Below are 17,364 nucleotides of genomic sequence, written 5' to 3'. Positions count from 1 at the left end.
TGCTTGATTTCAAGCAATCTATTGTATAAAGTGATTTAAATGAACGTGATGTGTCGTGCTGAATTGCAGAGCTTGTGCAAACATCCACACCGCTACAATTAGATGCTTTCTTAACTGCTGTTTTCTCACATCCGTTATTTTTGTTGTGTGCTTATTTTGTTATTGGAGAGGAAAGTGCGCATCACATATTTATATATTCATCTAAACGTCACTCACAGCAGTGTGTTCGCTAAACTCACCCAAGCGCTGAACAAAAAATTACTTTGCCATGAGTATATCAGGGCCTTAAGAGTACAAACCCACAGGCATTGATTGAACATATTTAAGGGGCTTCAGCACCATTTTTTTAATTAAATATTTGAGGTTATTTTACTCCTTCCCTTGCTGTTAAGAATTTACCGGTAGATTAAATCTAAATATGTTCTCTTGGAAGTTCAGAGTGTTTCTTTGGAATGTGAATGTAAACACCAGCTCTGGAGTTAAAGAGCGGGTGGACTCACCTCCTTCCTCTTCCTGGCAGCTGTACACAATAGAGTCTGAGCAGCCGTGGCAGGGGACACATGATCGTCATACACATCTACAGCAGCACACACACACACACACACACACACACACGGAACCACAGATCAGTCAATAATATCATAACACGATCAAAAGCAACAGGATCCTTTCCTAAATTCACTGACAGAGGAAATTAGTCTCTGTTGGCAAGTAGGCCTGGGGATATAGCTAACAATATATATCTCAAGACATATCAGAAGAACCATAACCAACCAAACAGTAATTGTAGTTAGATTAGATTAAACATGGCAAATGCAATAAGTAAAACAGAGTGGAAAATAAATACATTTAATAAAGTAAATTTTACTTTTTTAATTATTGTCAAATTGATTAATCGCGATAAATTGCACCTGACATAAAAGTCTGTATATAAACAGTATTTGTGTGTATATATACATATATTAAACACACACACAAACACACACACATTATTTACAAACTTTTACATTAGATACGGTTAAAAATCTAGTTAAAAATATTTTTTTTATAACCAATGTACGAAAAAATTTATGCATATATATTTTTGAGTGATGATGTAAATTCGATCAATAAATTTCAAATTGATGCAATTATTATAATAGTGCAAATAAAACGTGATCTTTAGGAAACTTAATGGCCAAAAAAGCACATTAAGCAAGCATTACAAAGCGCCAAAGAGAAAAAAAATGATAACTAAGGCCACTGACTGAATTTCATGCGGATGTACTCGTATGGATCTTCCTGCCATAGTCTTTCGTCTTCATCTTTATAGCACATCAGAGGAAACACCACCTCATGAGTTATAGTCTGCAGAGACACAGATATTAAGATATTCTGAAAGTCATCATCAGTCTTGTGATGCTGTTCCTCAGCCTTTCCCCACCTGCATGTGTGGTTTCATCTGTCTCCACGTGAGTGAGTGTGAGACGCCCTGAGTCATGTAGCTCAGCGTCTGCTGGAGGACACGAGGACTCACGTACTGCCTCAGTCTGTGCTGGTCCATCACTTTTAACATGACCTGCACGCACAAACAACAGCTACAGTATGGTGTCGTCATGTTGTTTGGGAATAAAGTTATTTGAAGTGCCATGAAAATACCATCACTGTACCATGGTACCACAACAATGTGTTCTTAATTGTGCAAGGTGTCAATGTCAACACTACAAAAGCCATTCATACCTGCTGGATCCCCACAGCATAAGTCTTCAAGAAAAAGTCAGCGAACTCAACATATTCCTTTGTGACATTTCCTGGACTCCCATATCTGGAAATAGATATACAAATCTGTATGAATCAAATCATAATATAATATAATATTTCAAGTTATTGTGATAAAAAATTTATTAACTGAATTAATCATACAAAATACATAATTTACATAACATAATATAGCTAGTATAATATTCCAAATTATTTTGATAAAAAATGGATGTAATTAATTATACAAAAATACACAATATACAAAAATAATATAATATTCCAAGTTATTTTTATGAATATTGAAATAAATTTAATAATACAAAAATATATACAATTAATATACAAAAATATAATATAATACAATATAATATCCCATGTTTTTAAGAAAAACAAATGATCATTGGGTGCTGCTCTGCTTTTACTCTGCCTTTGTGAAAAGTGACTTTCCTATTAGAGGATCAATACAGTTCTTTCTATTACAATGACCACATTGTGGTCTGGCTTGTTTAATCACCTCTCAAACATCCTCGTGATGATGTGCAGAGCCCATTTCTTGCATTTCCACCAGATCAGTTCGGGTCGATCGTCCTCATCAGCTTCCAGAGTTTCCTGAGAATCATTCAGCAGAGAGTTGTAATATTACATCTGCCCATAATATCTTAACTCTTAACTGTTTCACAAACTTACTGCCGGGACGTCCCGATTCACAACTGTCCGCAGGATCTCCATCCAGTGGGTGATGACTGTGTTATTGATCAGCTGAAGGGGGAGGGAATACTGCACACACACACACACACACACACACAGGTTCAGCAATGACACGTTAGGGCTAATCAGGTAAACAAATTAAACAAATGTCCACACACACACCTGTACGAGAGCATGGAAAATCTTTAGGATTTGCTTCTGGATGAGAACTGAGATGAAGTTGGCGTCAGACAGTAGTTGAGTGATGAGCTGCTGGATCCGCGGCAGGAAGATCTGCATCGCAGCCAACAGGGGGTCCCGTTCCTCGGCCTTCTTAAACCTGCACACCACAGAACCATAATGATCAGCTTTCAAACATATTTCATTTAATCTTTTATAAACAGAAATCTATCTGATTGGATGGTGACAATGAGATGAGAAAATTGACTATCCCAGGTAAGCAACGTTAAATTCACCATGAAATCGACACTGACAATTATTTTTTGGTTATGGAATATTGCAGTATTTATTATAAATGATTAATCTGTGCAAATTAAAATAATAAATGAACATTCCCTCCTAATCTTTAATCGAATTAACTTCACAACCATCCAATCAATTCACACCCTACATTTTCCTTCCTGTCGTTTCACTCGTATATACATCACAATAGGAAAGAAAAGACTATCGCAACTTCTGTTTCATGTCACAGAAAATGTATGGTTCACTCACTCATAGTTTTTGACGAGTTGATAAAGAGCGAGCAAACTCCCGTACCAGCTCCCACTGTTCTGGGACTGCAGGTACAGGTTAATCTTGTCCACTACGCCCGTCCACCGTCCAGGAAAATCGTGTTTTATTATGGCACGCAAACATACTGTCAGCTGAGCCCTGTCAACCAACAACAACAAAGAATCTGTTTCAAGTTATAACACCTGTCATTCTTAAGCAACGTCTTAATCGCACAACAGCCTCACCTTATGGACTCTGGACAGCGAATAATGGCCTCCACCATGTTTTCTCGGATCTGTCTGCGGTCGTTTTCATGGATGTTGAAGGGAAACACCACTTCCCCCAGCGTGGGCTCGCGGTCCTGCCAGTACTGGCTCACCATGTTCTTCAGGTAGATGGCAGCTAGAGGAAGAATATGATGTCACTGGCTATTTCATCCAATCAGAATGCACAAAATCTCATCCCAGAGTATCCAGTTGGGTACGATCTGACTGAATGAGACTCACTCGGCTTGATTGATCAGTATGTTCTTCTGGTTCAAAAAGCATCAGAACGCTATGGGAAGAGAGAAGCTCTTACCGGCCTGTCGCACAGGAAACTCCACCTGGTCCGACACAATGATCTGCAGCAGAGTTGGGGCGAAGTTGATGATCTTGTAGGACTGAAAACAAACCAATATATATATATATAAAATCAGTTTAAAAAAAAAATCAATCTGCAATGTTGGTGTTCTCAGTGGTTCTCAACTGAAAACAGCAAGTCACGAGTCACGACCCAAGTTAGCATCAAATTATCATGCAAAATTGATGGTTTCATGCTACCAGTATCTAATCATTCAAGTCAGAACCACTGAAATAGCTCACAGAGCAAAGATCATTAACCTGTTAACTGTCACCCCTCTTTTTAAGCACAGATCTGAACTTAAATGGTTGCAATTCATTCTTTGGAATAAGGATGGTCTCTTTTTGAAGATGACGCCACTTAGCAGATTATTGAAGTGAAAGCAGCTTTGAAAAATATGTGTAAAAAAGACGTAGAAGTTTATGTTTACTGTAAAGCAAATGTACTGAACTAAAAAAAAAATATTTTATACAAAAAAAAAGATATATTTTAAATTAAGCAAGCTGGCACCAGTGTGTGTGGCATGCCGTCTGCTGTAATCACAGCCACAGATTCTGTCATTCTTATGCTTTTAGACCTCAGAGCTGCAATTGACACCACTGATCACAATATCCTGATCTCTCTGTTGGCATCAAAGGCATTGCTCTGGAGTGGTTTAGGTCTTATCTATCTGATAGAAAGTTTTCTGCCCGACTTGGAGACTTTGTGTCCCTGTCAGCATCCCTTTCTTGTGGAGGACCTCAAGGCTCTATTCTTGGGCCAATGCTGTTGTTTGGATGGTTGTGGTTTGCTATTGGTCGATCTTATGTGAGTGACAGGTTGTCCCGTCCTCACGCCAGTAAACACGTCATCAGAGAAGAGATATGGTTGCAAGAGGAAAGGAAATGTTTTTTTGGTACTATACGGTTATCCGGACCACACAATGGCCTACCGATAACCCCGCCCCTAAAACCTACCCGTCACTGAGGTTAAGACCAATCATATGATGGCCTACCACTAACCCCGCCCCTAAACCTACCCGTCACTGGGGTTAATACCAATCAGAGATGACTATACGGACTATACGACACACGTGTGGTCCGGTTAACCGTATAGTACCGTTTTTTTGTTTACAGATTACGAGTACACATGAATTAAAAAATTATCTGCACTGATAAATTATTTAACTTTAAGAAACTTATCAAATTAAGAATTGTTCATTTTGATTTCATGTTGACTTAAAAAGGCTACTCTCTATAACAAATATAAAGAAGAACCGTTAGGGTGTCAAATGTGATGAAATGAATAATTGAATATAACTATTTGGACTGAATCTTTTTTTTAAATCTGCTCTCTCAAACACATACAAGTTAATCTGGAAGAGAACTGACTTTATATAGAGCGCTTTCAGAGTGTGAGTTGCACAGAATTGCATCAGTGGGTCTGCAGCAATGGTGATTTACATGCAGCAGAATCAGGACACAATAAACAATGTCACATTACATTACAACATCAGACCTATACATTCTTGTAGAGCACATTCCACATAATTCATAGAGGTATTATGGGACTACTACTCTTTTGCATAAAAACAGATCAGATCTGGAAAAAAAAGAAGCACAGGACACAAATATCCCTATAATTTAGTCCATAAGGACTGGTTGTCAGAAGAGGACCGCATCTCTATTGTTGCACACTGATGCCATCGATGCATTGCAAGTAGTTTGCAACCCAATACATACAAAATCAATCATCTAAATAGTCAGCAAAGAATAAATAGCGACTCAATCAGACAGATTAAGCATTATCCTGTCGTATGCATTAAAATCAGGCCCTACAACCGCATATTCACTAAAGGCATCTCTGGTCTTTTGGTGCTTCTGCTTCCAAAGAAACTTCTCCAGATGGTTCACTGACCTGGTTGAGTTCATTCTCAGCCGCTAGCCTGAGATTCGGGTCTATGGTGCCCTTCAGAGCCTGTATGATTCGATTGGGATCCATTAGGCCCGATTCGATTGATTAATTTGAATAAACTTTGAACTATCGGACAGATGCGCGGACGATCAGACGTCTCGGATCTTACAGGCAGCCCTGCCCCAGTCTGCCGTCAAGCGACTGTCATCGTCGCAAAGAACAAAGCCGAAGCAAAACGTTTACGGCAGAGGCTGGCATGACAACCGCTGATCACACGAAAAATGAAAGGGACCTCACTCATACCTAAACCATGATTGTTAGAAATATATATGAATATATTAAATATATGTCAAATGAAAGTTTGTGGAGTAAAAACGAACATTTAAAATGGGAGATACACACACACACGTTTATAAACATAAGTTTAAATAGTCTGAATCGTCTTTGCAATGTAATAAGGTTTAATGGACGGATATATAGATATAAAAATATGTTCAAATATATTCTATATTTAAATAAAATGCTATTTTAAATAGCTGATTTATCTGCGTATTGCTTTTGTATGATTCGCGTTTCTTTTACAGACGTAATTGTCTCATTTGGCTTGCCGTAGTGTTGTCATTGAAAAGTGTCATGGTGGCGTTTAGCACTAAGAATCTAAGAATGTGAATTTTACCTGCAGAAAACGCGCACGTCGAACAGTTTTAGCGCTCATTAAATAACGCTGTCGCGTGAATGTGCAAGTGCGCTGATTTGTCCCTGTCATCATGTGTGACACGCAGCGCGATGAGGAACTGCGGCCGGTTCCTAAAGAGAGAGCCGTGCTCGAGAGCTTCTTCACTCAGCTCGGGATGTTCTGGTTTGACAGGGCGAAGGATTATGTGGAGAAGGAGAAGGACGCCAGTAAGAGTGCAGGAGCCATCTGGGGGTCTCTGCTGGCCGCTCTCGCACACCTGGCAGCCGCAGAGAAAGCCTACCACAACATGACCTTCCTCGGCCAGAAACTAGGTATGAGAGAAGCACTTCTGAAAATGCCTTACAAAAATATACTCTGGTGTTACCCGGGGGTGGGGGAGGGGTTCTGGAAGCCCATTTCCACCACATAAGAAGAAGAAACAAAAACATGCTTTGGTATTTTAATCAAGACATAACGTGTCTAAATTATGAGACAACGGTTATGATAAAAAGTCAAAATTATGAGATAAAAAGTGATATTATAACAAATGAAATTATTAGATAAAGTAATAATTTAGATAATCAAAATTGACATTAAAAAGTTGAAAAAAAACATGCTTTGTTATTTTTATCAAGACATAACGTGTCTAAATTATGAGACAACGGTTATGATACAAAGTCAAAATTATGAGATAAAAAGTGATATTATTACAAATGAAACTAGAAAAAAAAGTTTGAGACAAACTTTAAGTTGGCTTGTGAAAGTTTGGACCAGAAAGTTTGAAGAAGTTTAAAGTAGTTTGAAGTTTAAAGTAGTTTGAAGTTTAAAGTTTAAAGTAGTTTAGAGTTTTAAATAGTTTAAAGTAGATTAAAGTTTAAGGTAGTTTACAGTTTAAAATAGTTTAAATTAGTTTGAAGTTTAAATTAAAGTGATTTGAAGTTTGAATTAGTTTAAAGTTTAAAATAGTTTAAAGTATAGTTTGAAGTTTAAATTAAAGTGATTTGAAGTTTGAAGTAGTTTAAAGTTTAAAATAGTTTGAAGTTTAAATTAGTTTGAAGTTTAAAATAGTTTAAAGTATAGTTTGAAGTAGTTTAAAGTTACTAGGGTGTTTCTAGAGGGTTGCTAAGGTGTTCTGAGTGGTTGCTAGGCGGTTGCTAGGGTATTTTGGGTGGTTGCTAGGGTGTTCTGAGTGGTTGCTAGGGAATTTTGGGTGGTTGCTAGGGTGTTATTGATGGTTGCTATGGAGTTGCTAGGGAGTTCTGAGGTATTTTGGGTGGTTGCTAGGGTGTTGCTAGGGAGTTCTAAGGTATTTTGGGTGGTTGCTAGGGTGTTGCTAGGGAGTTCTAAGGTATTTTGGGTGGTTGCTAGGGAGTTCTAAGGTATTTTGGGTGGTTGCTAGGGTGTTGCTAGGGAGTTCTGAGGTATTTTGGGTGGTTGCTAGGGTGTTGCTAGGGAGTTCTAAGGTGTTTTGGGTGGTTGCTATGGTGTTGCTAGGGAGTTCTAAGGTATTTTGGGTGGTTGCTATGGTGTTGCTAGGGAGTTCTAAGGTGTTGTGGGTGGTTGCTATGGTGTTGCTAGGGAGTTCTAAGGTATTTTGGGTGGTTGCTAGGGTGTTGCTAGGGTGCTCTAAGGTGTTTTGGGTGGTTGCTAGGGTGTTGCTAGGGAGTTCTAAGGTATTTTGGGTGGTTGCTAGGGTGTTGCTAGGGAGTTCTGAGGTATTTTGGGTGGTTGCTAGGGTGTTATGGGTGGTTACTATGGTGTTGCTAGGGAGTTCTAAGGTATTTTGGGTGGTTGCTAGGGTGTTGCTAGGGAGTTCTAAGGTATTTTGGGTGGTTGCTAGGATGTTGCTGGGTAGTTCTGAGGTATTGTGGGTGGTTGCTAGGGTGTTGCTAGGGAGTTCTGAGGTATTTTGGGTGGTTGCTAGGGTGTTATGGGTGGTTACTATGGTGTTGCTAGGGAGTTCTAAGGTATTTTAGGCAGTTTCTAGGGTGTTATGGGTGGTTGCTATGGTGTTGCTAGGGTGTTCTAACACACACACACACACACATTAAAGAGTTTTTGAGTTAAGCGTTTAGTGAATGCATGAGTTTAAAGTAGTTTATAAGTTTATATGAGTTTAAGAGTTCAGAGTTTAATGTATATTAGCATCGGTTAGGGCTGAGGATAGGCACTCGGCCGCAGTTGTAGTTTGAAGTTTAAATTAGTTAAAAGTTTAAATTAGTTTGAAGTGGATAGATAGATGAGTTTATGAGTTTACATGAGTCTAAGAGTTCAGAGTTTAGTGTATATTAGCATCCTGGAGTTAGGGCTAAGGTGAGGCACAAGGCCTGCGGCCTTGTGCCTACGAGCCAGTTTTTATAGTTTTTATTCATAAAAAGTTTAAATTAGTTTGAAGTTTAAATTATTTTGAAGTTTAAAATAGTTTGAGGTGGATAGATAGATGAGTTTAATGAGTTTAAATGAGTCTCAATGGCTCATATAGTGTATAGAATGGCAGTTTGATTTAGTCTAGGCTTTCAAGGGATTTTGATTTGAATTTTTGGCAGTTGGGGAGTTTGAAAATCTGAACATTCCACCATGTTAAGTGAATGGGAGTTTTTCCAAGTTTGATCGTCATTTATAGGAAAACCGTAAGTCCGATCAGTCTGAAAAGATATAGCAACTAACTTCAGAACAGTTTGAGTATTTGAGCCGAGTTTGGAGTATGTAGAGTTAAAGCTCTAGGACGAGATAGAGTCAACAGTTTTTAGTAAGAAGAATAATAATAATACTAGAACGTACATTTCCAGAAGAAAATGTGAATGGTGCTTGCAGTGGCAAAACTCACCACTCGGTTGCTAGAGTGTGGTACATGATTGCATACGAGCCAACAACCATGTCTGTACGATGTTCTGCTGCTGAGATATGGCTTATTCATGTTTTGGGTTGGTTGCTAGGGTGTTCTGGGTGGTTACTAGGGTGTTTTGGGTGGTTGCTAGGCAGTTGCTAGGGTGTTCTAGGTGGTTACTAGGCAGTTGCTAGGGTGTTCTGGGTGGTTGCTAGGCGGTTGCTAGGGTGTTCTGGGTGGTTGCTAGGCAGTTGCTAGGGTGTTCTGGGTGGTTGCTAGGGAGTTCTGAGGTATTTTGGGTGGTTGCTAGGGTGTTGCTAGGGAGTTCTAAGGTATTTTGGGTGGTTGCTACGGTGTTACTAGGGAGTTCTGAGGTATTTTGGGTGGTTGCTAGGGAGTTATGAGGTATTTTGGGTGGTTGCTATGGTGTTGCTAGGGAGTTCTAAGGTATTTTGGGTGGTTGCTAGGGTGTTATGGGTGGTTCCTAGGGTGTTTTAAGGTGTTTTGGGTGGTTGCTATGGTGTTGCTAGGGAGTTCTAAGGTATTTTGGGTAGTTGCTAGGGTGTTGCTAGGGAGTTCTAAGGTATTTTGAGTGGTTGTGTTATTAAACGAGTGCATTATAATGAGTGCACGAGGCCTGCGGCCTCGTGCCTATAGCCTATGGTTGCTTGGGTGCTGTAACTGGTTGCTATGGTGTTACTAGGTGGTTGGTAGTTTTCACAGATGGTTACTATGGGGTTAGGGCTAAGGTTAGGCACGAGGCCTGCGGCCTCGTGCCTACGAGTGAGTTTTTATAGAGTATTTAAAATCTCTATTAAACGAGTGCATTATAATGAGTGCACGAGGCCTGCGGCCTCGTGCCTATAGCTTATGGTTGCTAGGGTGCTGTAACTGGTTGCTATGGTGTGGCTATGAAGATTTTAGGCCATTACTTATTGGCTGCTGGATAATATAAATCCTCTGAGGGAGAGAGAGGGGGAGACATGCAGGGGTGTCAGGCCCTTTGTGTCTGTGTGTGTGAAAAATGACAGTTGGGATTTGAATTTCTGAAAATTCCGCAATGTTAAGTCAATGGGACTTTTTTGGCCGCTTTTTCGTCCGCTGTGCGAACATCGTACACCCGATCGCTTAGAAAAGATATAGCACACCTCTCCTCAATGAGCCGGTCGTTTTGACACCTCACTCAGGGGTCTGTGACAAACGGTGCGGGGCGAGTTTCGCGCCAAACTTTTGTGTGGAATAATAATAAGAAGAAAAATAAGTATGCAAGAGAACACTAATGTTGCTTTGCCTATAGGCAAGCACCATTAATTAAGTTTAAGTACAATATCAGTAAGTTGGCTTTTCCAAGCCAACTTAATTATTAGATAAAAAAGTAATCATTTAGATAATCAAAATTGACAAAAAGCTGAAAAAACAAAAACATGCTTTGGTATTTTAATCATGACATAAAGTGTCAAAATTATGAGATAAGTGACATTATGACAAATGAAACTATGAGATTAAAAGGAATAATTTAGATGAAATTGAAATGTTGACATTACAAATTATGAGATTAAAAAGTCTACATTATGAAATAATCGAAATTGAAAGGAAAATTTTGACAAACAGTAAAAAAAGTGACAGTCCTAATTAGTATTATTACCTAATTATTACTATAAAAAGTCAAAATTATGAGACATAAGTTATGATAAAAAGTAAAAATTATAAGATTGAGATACGAATTAACATTATGACAAAAGAAATACAAGATAAAAATAATAATAATTTAGATCAAATTGACATTAAAGTTGAAATAAGATACCAAGTTATAATTATTAAATCAATTTAAAAATTCTAAATTGTGAGATTAATAAGACCTAGTTGCCTAATTATTATCGTAAAAAGATTAAATAATGCGACAAAGTTATGATAAAAAGTCAAAATTATGAGAGAAAAAGTGACATTATATCAAATGAAATTAGACTAAAAAGTAATAATTTAGATAATCAATTTACATTAAAAAGTTGAAATAAGAGATTAAATTGAAATATCCAAATTATGAGATAAAAAGTCTACATTATGAAATAATCTAAATTGAAACAAGTCGAAGATATGAGATCAAATGTCACCTATGACATAAATCGAAATTATGATAAGTCAATTGACAAAGAGTTATAATTCTGACAAAAAATGTTACCTTTTCATGATACATAATTATAATTTTATGTCATCATTTTGATTTACCAAATCATTTTTGTGGTGAAATCTGCTTCCATGTATCAGATTTGAACACTACACACTTTTATTATGCTAATCATTCAGTAACATCATGGTAAGGTCATGTTTTTGGATCTGTTCCAGGATAACACCATGCTTTTTGACGTGCCATAGTAATACCGTGGCTTTTTAGACATAGTATTATCCTAGTACATGATGTACATGGTAATGTCATGGTTTTGAATATGTCAAACACACTGTAAAAAATGTGGCTGCGATTAGTTAAAATTTGTTGAGATAACTTAAATATCCAACTTAACCAAACTAAACTTAAGTTAACTAAACTTAATATTTTAAGTCAAGCTTGAACACATACTTTTTAAAGTTGAAACAATGTTGGATTTTAAGTTGTGCTAAATAATCGCAGCAATTTTTTTTACAGTGCATGTGGTATTACCCTGGTACATGTTTTTTTTTTACTGTAATGTGCATGTATCAGGCTAATCTAATATTTTTTGGACATGCCACCATAAAACAAAATGTAACCCATGGTGTATGAGCGAGCAGTATCATTTAAATACAGCAGATGGCGCCATGTGGCCATACATAATACATCACCGTCTGTTATTGGCTTCATATTCGAGCTGTAACACTCCAGCATTGTGTTGTTTTAATGCCATCACATTAATGTGTGTGTGTCATGCAGGTGGTCAGTCATTCTTCAGCCGTAAGGATTCCATCAGAACCATCTACACGTCTCTGCAAAACGAACTGAAGAAGGTGGTCTCCATGGGCCGCCACACATCCGGAGGCTCGTCTCCCAACCTGGAGGACCTGCTGTCTCATCTGTCCGAGCAGCTGTGTCACTTCACGCAGGCCAGGATGGAGATCGCAGACTTCTACGAGAAGATGCACTCTCTGGGCAGCCAGAAGACTGTGAACTCTGAGGAGCTCGTGAGCACGCTGGAGACCATTTTGCTGAAGTACAGTTCCAGGTGAGAAACCGTGTGTGTGTGTGTGTGTGTGTGTGTGTGCATGGGTCTCTGTGTTGTAGTGTGTTATCTATACCCCCAGGGGGAGTCTTGGCTTGCCTTGCTCACATTCACCTTTTATTTATTTGCAAAACAAAATGGTTTACACTACATTGATCTTATGTAGCCCCGCCCCTTTTCAGTTCTGTGCTCGTTGTGTTCTGTCTTCCTGTTCGTATTTCCACAGCATGAAGGTAGGATCTTACGGATTTATGAATAAACTGGCCGTTTTAAACTCTTCCCTGTCTAGTCTACTGATGTTTGATATGACATCCGTTTCAAACATTACAATGCTCATGATAACTTTTGTTAACTGTACAACAAATAAATTCACTGGCAGCGATGCCATTGAAATATACAGATCTACCGCAAAAAAACAGAAGATCAAACACAATATCGAAAGATGGCTGTGCACTTGTTTCTCTGGCGTATAAGGTCTATACACGTTTAATAGAAAAACGATGAAAGCCCATTTCCACCTCAGAGTAAAAAAATGAAGGCAATTTAAAAGACTTTCAAAGAAAACTAATGAAATCATCAAAACAATGGCAAAAAATTTAATATTTTATGTGCCAGATTTAATGGTGCATTTCAAATATTTTTGATAAAAGCATCTGCCAAAAAAATATATAATACATAGGTGTGTGTGTGTGTGTGTGTGATGTATAGGCTATACTGTAGCTATATATATATATATATGATATCATGCCGAATAATTTTCAAAAACTACTTAAATGCACCTTTAAAAAGCAATATAGTTCTATGAGAAACGATGTTTGTTTCGCAATAAAGGACGTGAGCGCAGCACCTGGTTAATGATATCTGAAGCTGAGCGCGCTCCCACTGACTGCTCAAGGTGAACTCTGCTCTTCACGGAAAGAAGGATGCCAAATGTTGAGTCATCGCTGGAGTAGAAGAGACAAGATCTCCCAAATGTTATCTGATCAATTAATCAGTCGGCCGACGGCTCAGCAGAGATGCAGCTCTCGCCTGCGGCGTGACGCTTAAGAGGGTCGCCGGGGCTGACCTTGACAAATCAGCTTTCAACCGCCGGCCTAAAAGAAAAAGCATTACATGTGAATTCATGTTTTCAAACAGGTTTCCTCAAACACTCCCGATCTTCCGTTGAATGGCCGAACCGATAGACCCGCCCTAGCACCGATAGACCTTTTTCCTAGCACCAGGCTTTACAAATGGCTCGTCTCTGGATCAAACTGAAATAGAAAGTATTCTTCTGTGAGCTTTTTTTTTATATATTTTAATTTTCTTTCTCTCCCTCTGTCATTTCCTCGTGCTCTCTTTCTGGCTGCCTGCTAAGACATGTAATTAATGATCAGTCAGGGGTGAAGAATCTTCACGCTGCTGCTGAATGCAGGAGATGTAATGAGCTCTATGCCACCCTGCAGTATTCATGACTTTCTCCAGAGCTAATGAGCAGAGAGAACAAGCTGGCACAGCGTCGGTAGCTCAAACACAAACAGGACACACAGATTGCAGGATTACAGAGATGTTGACAATCGTCCACCATCTTACATCGTCTCATATTCATATCATTGACTTCCTTTACACTATTGGAAAATCTGACAATGCGATATTTAGTGTTTCTGATATATTTTGCGGTATGAAAAAATACTGAATTCTCAAGATGACTTGATTAGCTATTTTTGGAATAATCATTCTTGAATGAGTTGATTTTGTGGAGGGGTGCATTTGAATTTAAAATTATTACAACATTTTACTCTGCTGAAGACTTTTTTTGAGTGCAAACCATTCTTTTATGGTTGAACAATTTGGAAAATACTTAAAATGTGGGCGTCCACTTGTGTTTTCATAAGCCACATTCACACAGTTTTTGACCCATTCAATGTCTATAAAATTATTTTTATTGTTATTTATTAATTAAAATATTACAAATAAATTACAATAAAACAACTGTACAGTAAAAAAAAGTATTTAATAGCGTTTTGAGTACATTTTTATAGCGCACACTAAAATTAAAATACTAATATTTATGTCTTAATTTTTCAAATGTAAAAAAATAGCGTTTTTATTTTTGGTGATTTGCCAGCAAATATATGCACTGCCAGTTTCAGAGTGAAGCGTGGCACTGCTTATGATAGTTTCAGCGTGTACTGAAAAAAAATTGGTGCAGTTTACTTTGAAACGATTTTCACAAAGTAACATTGAATTAAACACAACATTTTTAAGGAGAAAGACTGAAATAAGGTGCGTTCCGAATTGTACAACTCATAACTACAGCTTGTGAGCTCTGACTTGCACGTGACCACTGCAGATTAATTTAGCAGTGTATAGTGTTGCTATATAGACCCAATGTGCCAGAGAAACAAGCGTTGAAGTGGATTTACTTATTGTAGAGTTAACAAAAGGTATCATGAGCATTGTAATGTTTGAAGCGGATGTCATATCAAACGTCAGCAGACCGGGAAGAGTTTAAAACGAGTTGTTCATTCATAAATCCGTAAGATCTTACCTTCATACTGTGGAAATACAAACCGGAAAGACAGACCATGAGCGCAGCGCTTAAAAAGGGGCGGGGCTACATAAGGCCTATAGAAACACATAATTCTGTGTCTGAGGATGTGAACAGCTCACGGGTTGTCTTCTCGTAATTATGGTTATCACGACATGGCATGAACCCAGTTTTATCTTGTAAAACAATATATTTGAAAGAATGTGGTAACCTGTTGACGGTAGCCATTGATCAAGTCAATGGGTGCCGTCAACTGACTAGTTACCAACATAATACCAGTGGTATTGATTTTATCTCAAAATATATTGCACAGGCTTTAAATTCACAAGAGGTTATATCTGTAATCGCTGATGGCCATTTCATTTCTTTCAGATTCCACCATCCAATCCTGAGCCGCCTGGAGAACAGCTTCCAGGTGGAGGTGGACGTGTTGACTCAGCTCCTGCGATGCCAGGCGCAGATCTCCGAGTGGCATTTCCTTCCGTCTCTGCTGAACCTGCACGGCGCCCATTCCAAACTGCAGGCATGGGGGCAGGTGTTCGAACGCCAACGCGAGACCAGGAAACACCTCTTCGGAGGCCAATCCCAGAAGGCCGTGCAGCAGCCGCACCTCTATCTCTGGCTGCAGCGCCTTCAAGCGACACTCCTAGCCAAGTTTAGTTTCTACTTCCACGAGGCTCTCAGCCGGCAGACGTCCGAAATGAAAACCCTGACGGCTCGCACCTCCCTCGATTACTTCGGCAAGATCTCTGGCTTTATTCGCAAGCACGACGCTTCGAACGTCTCCTTGGTCTTCGACAACCGTGGCTCCGAGAGCTTCCAGGGACACGGATACCACCATCCGCACTCGTACCGCGAAGCCCCGAAAGGCGTGGACCAGTTTCCGGCCGTCGTGTCGCTTCCCGGCGGAGAAAGGCCGGTCACGCACTGGCCCAACGTCATCATGATCATGAGCGACCGCGCCACGGAGCTCAACGCTCTGGATAAGGTGGTCCACTTTTACGACGACAAAGTCCAGAGCACTTACTTCCTCACGCGACCTGAGCCGCACTTCACCGTGGTGGTGATCTTCGACGGGAGGAAGTCCGAAAGGGACTCGCACATCGTGGCATTCCTGCAGGAGCTGACGGGATCGCTGAGGAACTCCAAACCCTTCACTACCCTCAAACCAGGCTCCAAGGGATGAACTTCATCGTGTACTGTTTTCAACCCAGATATAGTTTATTTTAAAAGGACGTTTCAGGTCAATATCAGTTGCTATATGCTCAATATGCTCTTTTATTCACTGTGCTGCTGATACCGTTTTATCCTTTTCCCTTTGAACAATTATTAAAGAGGTCCAAACGCTTCATGATTCAAACACTTTCAGACCAAAGACGAATATCACAGCTGTGAACATTTGTCTTTTTTTTTTTATTGTGCTCGCAAATGAGTGTTCCGGCTTAGCAATTGGACTTGCTTTACTGAATATGAAAGGGACCTATTGCAAATAATTTTGATTTCCCTTTTAATGTTAATTTGCTATGTGTAACACATTTTAATAGCTAAGCCTTTGGTTTTAATGTTTTGACTGTTTTCTCTTCTCCTGTACATTTTCACTTCTGAAATAAAGTTAAGAATTATGTATCATACTAACTACTGACTTAAATTTAGTTGCGAATCTTTACTGACACGTTCGACCTTTTTTTTTTTTTATAACCATTCCTGGTTGCTTTTTAATAGGTCATCGTCCTGCTGGAAAATGCATTATTTTCCTGTTATGGTTCACTGCAAACCCAATGAAACGCACAGGTCACAGCTATACATATGAGAGTTGACATCTGTGCTCAAGGACAACAGAAAGGATGTACCACCTTGCATTTGAAAATGAAGATTAATATAAATCAGAACATTAAAGATTGATAGCCGCATATCCATAACACAAGACAGAGAAAAAAGGCTCCATCCACAAATCGGAAACCATAGTGGTGTTCAAAAGTCTGAGACTGGACCAGACAATCTGGACTCGACATCAAATTTAAAATTAAAGAAATGTTATTTGATTAGTGTCTTGTTGCTGAAATATATCTTATTCATTTAAATGAGTACATTTGTGACCTTAATCATGTGACTGTATAGACAGATTGTTCCACTGAAGCTCAAGATGCTCGTATCATCTTAAATCATGCTTGAGAACACGATCAACAGGTCAAAATTGTGGAGTTCATGCAGCTAAAGCAAAAGAGAGATAAACCCAACACCTACACAGAATTAAATAGTAGTAGTGTTAAATTATAATAATGTAAAACAAAACATTTTCACTAATGATCTCAGACATTTGGATCCCATAATATTATCATTTTACCTCCACTTCAGCATCAGCCAAGTTAAGGTGCATGATGGGAAATGATTCCTTGCTAAAAGGCAGAGACTGTGTCCATCAGTTGTGCACTTGTGCGTGAGCCATAAAAGGATCCTCGAATCTTCC

General features: G+C 38.9%; 2 protein-coding genes across 7 annotated transcripts in view; one reads left to right on the top strand and one right to left on the bottom strand.

Moving 5' to 3' along the window:
- The window catches only part of ipo8 (importin 8), a gene marked incomplete at its 3' end in the record, with an annotated part of 17,680 nt that extends 11,198 nt beyond the window's left edge, over positions 1-6,482 (bottom strand). For 3 of the 6 annotated variants that reach the window (XM_079622762.1, XM_079622765.1, XM_079622761.1), the window contains exons 1-11: positions 6,350-6,482; positions 3,739-3,820; positions 3,405-3,561; positions 3,160-3,318; positions 2,611-2,767; positions 2,428-2,517; positions 2,255-2,349; positions 1,720-1,804; positions 1,424-1,558; positions 1,248-1,347; positions 501-577 (exon numbers count right to left, since the gene is read on the bottom strand). In XM_079622762.1, coding sequence (XP_079478888.1) covers positions 501-577; positions 1,248-1,347; positions 1,424-1,558; positions 1,720-1,804; positions 2,255-2,349; positions 2,428-2,517; positions 2,611-2,767; positions 3,160-3,318; positions 3,405-3,561; positions 3,739-3,820; positions 6,350-6,442 — 1,230 coding nt within the window. In that variant the 5' untranslated portion in view covers positions 6,443-6,482. Of the gene's footprint in view, positions 1-500; positions 578-1,247; positions 1,348-1,423; positions 1,559-1,719; positions 1,805-2,254; positions 2,350-2,427; positions 2,518-2,610; positions 2,768-3,159; positions 3,319-3,404; positions 3,562-3,738; positions 3,821-5,676; positions 5,888-6,349 lie in introns of those variants that run through there. The other 3 variants (XM_079622764.1, XM_079622766.1, XM_079622763.1) reach the window with 2 other exon arrangements.
- On the top strand, positions 6,243-16,701 carry kics2 (KICSTOR subunit 2). The gene is made up of 3 exons (XM_079622767.1): positions 6,243-6,681; positions 12,082-12,370; positions 15,270-16,701. The coding sequence occupies exons 1-3, from the start codon at positions 6,441-6,443 to the stop codon at positions 16,081-16,083; spliced, it is 1,344 nt and encodes a 447-aa protein (XP_079478893.1). The 5' UTR covers positions 6,243-6,440; the 3' UTR covers positions 16,084-16,701.
- The last annotated feature ends 663 nt before the right edge of the window (positions 16,702-17,364 follow it).

This window comes from Phoxinus phoxinus, assembly GCF_949152265.1.
Source record: "Phoxinus phoxinus genome assembly, chromosome: 9".
NCBI lineage: Eukaryota > Metazoa > Chordata > Actinopteri > Cypriniformes > Leuciscidae > Phoxinus > Phoxinus phoxinus.
Note: the sequence above shows the minus strand (reverse complement) of the source record. Positions and strands in the feature narration are given on the sequence as shown.